At 38.5% G+C, this 10,069-nt stretch overlaps 1 protein-coding gene across 1 annotated transcript in view; it reads right to left on the bottom strand.

Annotated features, from left to right (window-relative positions):
* si:ch211-195b21.5 (uncharacterized) overlaps nucleotides 1–5,136 on the bottom strand; it is a 35,381-nt gene extending 30,245 nt beyond the window's left edge. Inside the window, exon 1 of the mRNA XM_061689934.1 lies at nucleotides 4,802–5,136. Coding sequence (XP_061545918.1) covers nucleotides 4,802–5,002 — 201 coding nt within the window. The 5' untranslated portion in view covers nucleotides 5,003–5,136. The remainder of the gene's footprint in view (nucleotides 1–4,801) is intronic.
* Between the last annotated feature and the right edge of the window lie 4,933 nt (nucleotides 5,137–10,069).

The raw sequence follows: 10,069 nt of genomic DNA, 5'->3' as shown, positions 1-10,069 counted from the left end.
CCTGCATGGGTTTTCTCCGGGTACTCCGGTTTCCTCCCACATTCCAAAAACATGCATGGTAAGTTACTTGGAGACTCTAAATTGTCTGTAGGTGTGAACGTGAGTACGAATGATTGTTTATTTATATGTGCCCTGCGATTGGCTGGCGACCAGTTCAGGGTGTACCCCGCCTTTCGCCCAGAGTAAGCTGGGATAGGCTCCAGCAGCCCCGCGACCCTAGTGAGGATAAGCGGTATGGTAAAATGAATGAATGAATGAAGTAAAATAAAATGTAGCAATAAGGAAAAAATATTAATTTATTCAATTAGTGTTCGTTATTGTACTTTGTAATTCTGTTCAGGGCTATTTATCTTATTAAATACTCTTATTAAACACAAAATATGTTGATGTTTTGGTGCCTGGTACGAATTGATGGCATTTCCTTTCATTTCAAAGGGTAAAGTTGAGATTCAAGTGATTAGAATTTTGAGCATGGTCACAGAACAAATGCAACTCGTTAGTCAAGATACCACTTAATGTTTTTTATTTGACAAGAAAATTGTGCAATGGATATAAAAACTCTACATAGCCCTGTTCAAATGCCAGTTTTTGTGGAATAAAAAAACAGTAAGATAAATCATTAAAAAAAAATTCCCCTATTAATGTGACCTATTACCTGTACAAATCAATTTTAAAAATATTTTAAGGGGAAGAATATATATATATATATATATATATATATATATATATATATATATACTTTTCAGATTATAATAACCTGATTGCATTACTTAGCACATCCTCATATTTATACTTTATTGCAGCACCTTTGGCTTATTTTACAGCACTCAGTCTTTTTGCCCTCGCTTCTTTGCAAATATGCTCCAAATCTGTCAGATTGCAAAGGCATCTTCTGTGTACAGCCCTCTTCAGATTCCCCCACATATGTTCAATGGAACTGTTCATGACTCTTTCAACCTTGACAAAGGCCCCAGTTCCAGCTGAAGAAAAACATAAAAAGCATCAGGCAGCCACCACCATGCTTCACATAGGTATGCGTTCTTTTGGCGTTAAGCAGTGTTATATTTGCACCAAACATAAGTTTGGTCTAAAACAAGGGTTGTAAATCTATGGCTCGCAAGGCACATGTGCCTGTTTTGAGGACTGCATCTGGCTCGCAAATAAATCTTAGGTGACTAAAAACGATAAATAATGAATAATTTTGCTGACATTTTAAAGTAAAACATTACAAAAATCTGTGTTAGAAATAACGTTTAAAATATAAAACATTCTAATACACTTTAACCAATCCACCCATTTTCTACCACAATGCGCATTTGAACAGGGGTGTGTATACTTTTTATATCCACTGCATAACTGAATACAGGATAATTTGTTTATAAAATATGGTGCATATATGATGACTCAATTATGATTACAGCATATACTTTCTTCTAATGTGACACCCCGGGACATGCTGCGTCTCCTCAGAATAACATTTTATTTAATACATATTAATGATGACTTACCACGACTAATGTCTCTTTCATAAAAAGATGCCGGGTTTAATTATTACCTTTTGATCACCACTTGTTCCAAGAAATAAATCATAAGTCCTTGTAGAAAGATGGCAAATGGGCCAGCCAAGAAAAAAATCCTTCGCACTTTGTTGCACAGCTGCATAATTGTTGTATATGAAGAAATACATTTTTATTTGTCACTGTTTGAGTCTGCTTGCATTTTTGCTAAGTGTAGCATTGACCATCCGGATCCAATGTGGAACTGCATTTTTTTTTTGTTTTTGTTTTTTTAAATCAAAGTCAGAATGACATGTTTATTAATGTTATGTTTATTACGTTATGGTGGATGACTGCACTGCACTGACAGACATTTAGTTTGACATTTGTTTTAATAACTGAGAAAATTAGCAATGATTAAAACTTTGAATTACCCTTTAGCACCGTACAGTGCCAGGTCTACTTGTTGGGATGGTCGTTTTTTCACTTCAGTTATACGTCTACTCGATCAATTAAAGATCCGCAGTGGTTTATATCACCCATGTATCCTTTCACCATTTTTGGAACCTCTACTGACAAGGTAGTAAAAATAAAAATCCTGTAGAACTGCAACTAGTAGTACCTGGTTTTGCTAGTGGAAAAGACTCAACGAGTTGCGCTGAGCCAAGTTAGTACCATGAAGTTTTTGAATTTCTTGGGACAACATTCTGCGAGCATTACTGCTGCATGTCTGGGAGAATGTCTTTCAAGTCGGGTTGTTTCTTTTGATAGTGAGACAGTAGAAGTAAAAGGAGCAACCACCTCTCAAATTTTAACCCTTTTAGCACCATAATAATAGATATATTTACTAGTTTCACACCTTTCGGGGGCAGTTTGAATGATTAAAATTGCACGAAGTAGCGAGGAGTTACAGTAATTTGAAATACAGATGCGCCGCGAAGTCACCAGTGATCCTCGTAGTTTTAAAATAGTTAACATCCTTCTAAATTCAAGGTCAAATATATAATGAAATTAAGCATTTACTGCAACTCACAGGCAATGCATGATTGCAGTACGATTCATGTAAGACAAATTGTGCAAAGCTTTATCATCCTACACCATGTAGGTATGTTACTAAATCCATAAAAAAGGCCGCCATTTTCTTTCTATTTGTGGTGCCGGATTTTGGGCCTGTGGATTTAGCAGAGGACAACCAAAATCACATTTTCTCATTATTTTACGCAAGGCAATAGTTGTTCTTTTCAGATTAAGTTGTTGGGAAATCCCTTTACCACCTCGTTTTTGGAATGTTTAACTCAGTTGAGATTTTCTGTGGTTCTGAACAAGGTTATTATAGAAAACAAAAACAAACAAAATAACTGAAACTAAAATTTGAAAAACATTTTCTTCAATGAAATAAAAAAAATATTTTTTTTAAAAAACACTAACTAAAACATAATTTTACGTTTGCAAAACAAACTAAAACTGTAATAATAGCGAAAATGTCCTTTGTCAATTAATTTCATACATGAGCTTTCAGCATTGCTTTTAAATATATTTATTTTGGATGAATACAGATACAGAATTGATACAGAAGGAAGTGTCGCCTAGAAGTGACATCGGGCAGCGCCATCATATTGATGGTTCGCCAGACCAAGCGCGCATTTTGCCGCAAAGCTAACTTTCACATCCAAGCTTTTTTTTTTTTTTTTTTTTTTAAATATGTGTTGCTCACGGAAACGGCTAAGACGGCTACCGAATAGCTAGCGCCTTCAGAGAACCTGCACATCGCTTATTCGTCTTTTGGGGGAAATGCAGAGAAATGGACAACTGCTGACAGTCTTAAAATGCCGCTGATTCCCGCCACGAAAGGCAGATGTGAAAGCAGACGAGTTTGTCTCGCCGACACAGCAAAAGTAAATTTTCACAGCATGACTTCAGCAACAAAGGAAAACTTGACAAGTTTTGTCACAATAATTATGCACTCAAAAAAAAAACAGACGCACTTTCACTGGAGATACAGCAAGTAAAAGCAAGCTTACTTTCTATCGGTCTATCGAACAGTCACAAATCTTAAAGTCCACTTGAGAAGTTAGCATTTTAACAACAAGGGAAGGAAAACCTGCAAATAAGAACTAGATTTTTTTTGTAAGTTAAATATATACACATTTTTAAAAAGAGCATACTACACCTTGTGTCTCGTGAATGGTGTCACTGTACGTTGTGATGCATGTAATCTAACATTAGAAGCAGAATTATGCACTGCACTTATTGTGTGGATGGTCTTTCATCTGTTAATAAGCTAATACATTTGTAATGGTATTTTTTTTGCATTTTTATTACACAATACTTATCTTTTTTTAATCTCACACTTGACAATTAACACGAATAAAAAACTAAAACTAACACTGAAACTAATAAAACTAATTAAAACTAACTGAAAACGAAATAAAAACTAGCTACAATGGAAAATCCCAAACTATTATAAAACTGGTTCTGACAAAGATGAAAATGTTGCTCCTCGGATTCAAAGATAACAGAAGACTTTATGGTTGTGATCCACTATTATTATTCCTGTTTTCTGTGAAGTTTGAAGTAAATCTGACGATGCGCTTGCTCTCGGTTTGACCTGGAAAATGAGATGGCTCAAGCGGGCGCCATCGAAAAATCTGAAAATGGCCTTGGCCTGTTTAAACATCTCATTTTCAAGAGACTAACGTACAGGCATTTTTCTACCAAAGAGTCAAGGTTTCGGTCACAAATTCCCTCATGATTTACACTGATTTCTGGGCAGAAAATTTGGGCTGAATTGTGACATGAAACCCTTAACACTTATCCGATTCTTGCAATCTAGGGCGTATTTATTCGTGAATCACTCTTCTATCCAATTATTGCATCTATTTTGGCATCCAGGTAATTTGAAAGTTTTAGTGACATACCTATACCATGTCTAACCAAAATTGTTCTACCCAGCAATTTTGAGACCGTTCCTTCTTCCGTGCTTGATTGCAACTTCTTAAAAGATGTTTTGGGACCATGTATGTACAATTACAAAACCCAACCAACTTGTAAAGCTGGTAGACACGAGCCATTATTCGCAATGCACTTTAAACGGCACTGGACAGTACTATGTTGGGTCACCAGAGTAGATCATTTTCACACGTACCAAACACTGAGACTTTCTTTTAAGTGTAGGGAAACAAAGTATGCGTATATTAAGGTTTCTACTCCTTTGACAATGTATTATTATTATTATTTTTAACTCCCACGCCCCCACTTGGTATGCTAGGTGAAACTAAGCTAGCATGAGCATGCTGTGTACGTACATTCATAAAATTGGGTCTTGGATGTCTGGATAGAAAGTGGTTTTCCGGCGACCCCGAAGACGAAAAAGGCCCGGACCGTCGGGGAGGCAAATGTCCAGATGGAGGCAGACAAGGAGCTCCAGCGACGTTAAACAGAGGACCATGAGATGGCCGAACACTGAAAGATGGCGGACCGCGCGGATGTTGACCGGGCCGGTACATTATCGTGTTTTCATTAGGCAATAAAGACGAGTGAGATAAACTCAAGTGGAGAATATCAAAAGTTTGCAACCCGATCAATTACGTTGCTGCAAAAGCGATGAGCAGAAGAATGCGCAAGAGGCAAACAGACTCTTCTTCTATCTATGTACAAAGGCATCGCAAATAACAACACCGCCCCCTACAGAATAGGAGCTTTGCGTTCAGACGCAATTTAGTTTTAATGCGGTTAATGTACTTCCGGGTCTTAAAACTGATGCGTGGCTGTTGGGGAATCGGTAAACAGTACGTCGGAGCCATGTAGGAACGGTTCCTCCGGACAAGAGATGTCTCCCACACAGCCATGAAATATGAATATGAAATGAGACAAAGTGTAAAAATAGCAGCATGGACACACGCAAACAGCAGTAGGGAGGGGGCTCTCTACCTCTTTACCTGTTTTCTATGTAGGCAACTGTATGTCTTTGAGTGTCTAGCAGGGATAACCTAACGCTAACCTGCTAGATATTTAAAACTTACTCCACTTATTCACAGGACATGTTCTGACCCTTTCCTCGTCAAAAAATGCTAAAAAGTCCAGGCAGACATTTTGAGGTTTAGCTGTTAAAGGGCTGTGTAAATTTTATGTATTATTATTATTATCACAGATCTACAAACAACGCGAGGAACTAACTTGGAGAAAAGTGAAGCTAGCATTAATATTTTGTGTAGCTGCTGTTAGCTACTAATCAAGTTATGTGAAACAAATTCAAAAACAAAACAAAAAACAATTCTACTGCCACTTTGAGGGATATTTAATATCCATCTATCCATCCATTTTCTGTACCACTTATCCTCACAAAGGTCGCGGGCGTGCTGGAGCCTATCCCAGCTATCTTCGGGCGGGAGGCGGGGTACACCCTGAACCGGTAGCCAGCATATCGCAGGGATATTTAATATTGAATACAAATTCATATTACTGTTGTGTGCCATTACTGACTGTGAATGTGTATAATTCATGTTGAATGTAAGCATCTCAAGTGTGCTCATATTTTCTGTTTGCAGGTTGACATGGCAATAATTTCCATTAAGACTGATGATCAAATATATCACTTGTTATGGTGATAGCGTAGCTGTCCTTTGCTTTTGTCAATACTGTAATAATGTCTCGCACTGATAAAACACTTTTTGTTTTCTGAATGTTATGTTCTTACAGGAAAGTACAGATCTTTTGTCACAAGATTTTGCCTTCAAATTCAAGCAGTCAGGTGTCCCCTTCACCTCCACCTGAGGAAATCCAGAGATGCACACGCTATGCATCTATGAAGTTCATTATAAAGATTAACTTAGTAAATGAAAGGTGCTATTGATAATGCTGGAGTGTCAAGGTAGGTTTACACTGCATTCTGGGAACTGATATGGATATCCTTTGAACCTGAGAGTGGTCCTGATCAGACCTATCAGAATCAGAATCAGAATTATCTTTATTTGCCAAGTATGTCCAAAACACACAAGGAATTTGTCTCCGGTAGTTGGAGCCACTCTAGTACAACAGACAGTCAATTTACAGAACACTTTGGAGACATAAAGACATTGACAAAAAACAATTGTGCAAAAAGATGCAGAGTCCTCTAGCACTTAGAGCAGTTCGAATGACTAATATTGCAATAGTCCGGTGCAATGACCATTGTGCAAAGGGCGCTGAGACTTCAAGGAGTGTATGCGGTTTAAAGTGACGAGTAGTGCGATCATCTGGGACAATGTTGATTGTGCAAATGTTGCAGATACTCCTCAGTCAGTGTGCAAATGGAGCAGATGCTACTCTGGCATGAGTGGCCAGTATATGCAAATAGTGCAGCATGGCAAGACAACTACAGTGAGTGCACGAGTAATACATAATTGACCCCACAGAAATGTGACAACGAACTCAAGTCAAAAATTACCAGCTTATTGTAATGGAATTATAGGTTAGGTGTTTAAGAAGTTGATCGCAAGAGGGAAGAAGCTGTTGGAATGTCTACTAGTTCTAGTTTGCATTGATCGGTAGCGCCTACCTGAGGGAAGGAGCTGGAAGAGCTGGTGACCGGGGTGCGGAGGGTCCGAGAGGATTTTGCACGCCCTTGTCTTAGTTCTGGCAGCATGCAAGTCGTCAATGGTGGGTAGGGGGGTACCGACAATCCTTTCAGCAGTTTTGATTGTCCGTTGCAGTCGGAGTTTGTCCTTTTTTGTAGCAGCACCAAACCAGACTGTGATGGAAGAACACAGGACTGATTCGATGACCGCTGTGTAGAACTGTCTCAGCAGCTCCGGTGGGAGGCCGTGCTTTCTCAGAAGCCGCAGGAAGTACATCCTCTGCTGGGCCTTTTTGAGGACGGAGTTGATGTTGGTCGCCCACTTCAGGTCCTGAGAGATTGTAATTCCCAGGAACTCGAAGGTCTCGACGGTTGAGACAAGGCAGCTGGACAACGTGAGGGGCAGCTGTGGCAAAGGATGCCTCCTGAAGTCCACGATCATCTCTACAGTCTTGAGCGTGTTCAGCTCCAGGTTGTGTCGGCCGCACCGCAGCTCCAGCCGCTCCGCTTCCTGTCGATATGCAGACTCGTCACCGTCCTTGATGAGGCCGATGACAGTGGTGTCATCTGCAAACTTTTCGTTCGCTGAGGTGCAGTCGTTCGTGTAGAGAGAGAAGAGCACCGGAGCGAGGACACAACCTTGGGGCGCCCCAGTGCTGATGCTGCGTGTGGATGAGGTGGCCTCCCCCAGCCTGACCTGCTGTGTCCTGGCCGTCAGAAAGCTGTAAATCCACTGGCAGATGGCAGGTGAGACGCTGAGCTGGAGAAGCTTGGTTGACCTATCACTAACAGCCCTCATTATTGTATACTGGAGTTGATGTTTTTATTTTTTTTCATGTTGTGCTTGAAACATCTAGTGCAGTGAACCATGTCTCGAGCAATTCCCTTTTCTGTTCATGAAAAAATACATAATCCATCCATTTTCTCTTCCGCTTATTCACAATATGATGTCGGGTGAGCTGTAGCCCCAGCTGACTTTGGGTGAGAGCCGGGATACATCCTGGAGGGCACATAGACAATCGACTACACTTATGAACAGTTAAGTCTTCGATTAACCTTGCATGTTTTTGTAATGTGGGAGGAAGCCGGAGTACCCAGAGAACATGCTAACACCTCGCAGGAAAGCCACAGCCCGGATTCGGGCATACAGCCTCATAACTGTGAGGCGGACATGAAAACCACTTGTCCATTATATTTTGTCAGTTAGGCTTTGAAAATGGCTGTCTCACAGTTATGAGGTCCTTCATGTGTTAAGTTTGTTTGATACAATATTTCTTGGAAGCAATGAAGTAAAATTTGATAATTTCCCACTGCACACTAATGTGTCCTGGCACACTGGTTGAGAATCACTGGTCTAGAGTAATATACTATTCAACATCTAGTTGTATAAGTTTTGGATTAATTCAGTAACCATGAAAGAAATTCCTTCTTTACATATATAATGCTTTGCCTAAACAACATTTTAAAGGTCAAAGTTTGTTATTATTATTTTCTCTGAAAGAAAAAGAGCACATTCACATTCAAAACGAGAAACATTTTAACAGAAAGGGTTACAAATTATTAGTTCTCAACACTGGTACAATCCACAATCAAATGCTGAAGCGATAAAAGAACTGTATTGGTAATGGTCATGATTTGCACACATACATACATTAACCACACATACATTAACCACATTAAAAAAATATATATTAAAAGACAGGTTATTGCAAAATAACAAATTTATTGCGGGATAACGCAGTTTCCCCCCCCTTCCATGTCACCTTAGGGGTCTGTAGTTTTGTTGTTGTTGTGTTCAAGAAAAAGAGGGCATGAAAATCAAATGCAACTAATCTGATTTGGCCAGCTCTACCATCAAAAGTCCAGTTTTTATGATTAATATCTTAATTTGTCATACATTCTGCGGATCACCGCAATCCTGTTACAGAGCAAGCACTTGAAAAAAAGAAAAGAAAAACAGAAGACTGGACATATTTTAGGTTTAAGCAATTAGCTTGATGATGACATTTCTGCTTATTCATGTAGGGCTTTGTTTCCTTGTCCTCATCATAGCTAAAAAGGTTTTGGTAACATGTGCTTGTTGAATTTTTTTTTTTTACCATAATTACTCCTATTTCAAGTGTGCTTGTGGTAAAACAAAATGTTATAAAAAATATTTACAAGGAAGACATTCACAACATAATACCGTGAAAGCTTGTTGGTCATCAAGAAAGAGGGACCAAGAGGGGGGAAAAAGCCATTTTAGGACAAGCTAAAGAACTATTTGATATTTTATTAATATCTTTATCTTAAAAAAAGAGATAGAAGGCCTATATTGCTACTACGATGTTACAGCTACTACATAGTACAATGTAACTATATGTAACTGTGTAGCAAGGTGTGTTTGCCTTGTGACACACTCCTGTTAGAAAACATAATTTCATAATGTAATTATGGAGCGTGAAAAAAATATGTGAAAGAGAGTAGTACATTAAAAAGAATGATAATCAGTACAGGAGAGAAATTTGAAATAAGTATTTAATGAAAACAAGCAAATTAAAAAAAAAAAAAATCTTGGACATTTATTGACATTTCTGAGGACTTGATCTCCTCTTCTTTTCCTTTTGACTGTTAGGGGTCGCTAATATCTGATATCTAGTCATTCTCCATGGTTTTCTTGATAGTAACAAAACTGACTGGCAATACAATTTAGCTTCAGCATGTCTGTCAAAAAGGACAAAGTATCATCATGAAATCAGCTATATTTTGTCGAAGTACATTGTATTCTTCAGGTAATATACCGAAGAAATGTCTGCTCCATTCTCCCATTATGTGTACATTTAAATGCCTAATTTACTGTTATTTAAATTAACTTTGATTCAATTTGATACGAAAGTTTTTTTTGTTTTGTTTTCTTCTTGCTTACAAGTATCCCCGTTTTTTAAAATACTGTAATTCAATAACACTCCTGTCACTAGTGGGCGCTATTTTGACCATTAGACACGTTGCTGCGCAGCAATAAATTCAGCGAAGAAGTCAA

The sequence above is a fragment of the Phycodurus eques genome, chromosome 11 (genome assembly GCF_024500275.1).
Source record: "Phycodurus eques isolate BA_2022a chromosome 11, UOR_Pequ_1.1, whole genome shotgun sequence".
In the NCBI taxonomy this organism is placed as follows: domain Eukaryota; kingdom Metazoa; phylum Chordata; class Actinopteri; order Syngnathiformes; family Syngnathidae; genus Phycodurus; species Phycodurus eques.
The sequence above is the reverse complement of the archived record's forward strand: the minus strand, read 5'-3'. Positions and strand labels throughout refer to the sequence as shown.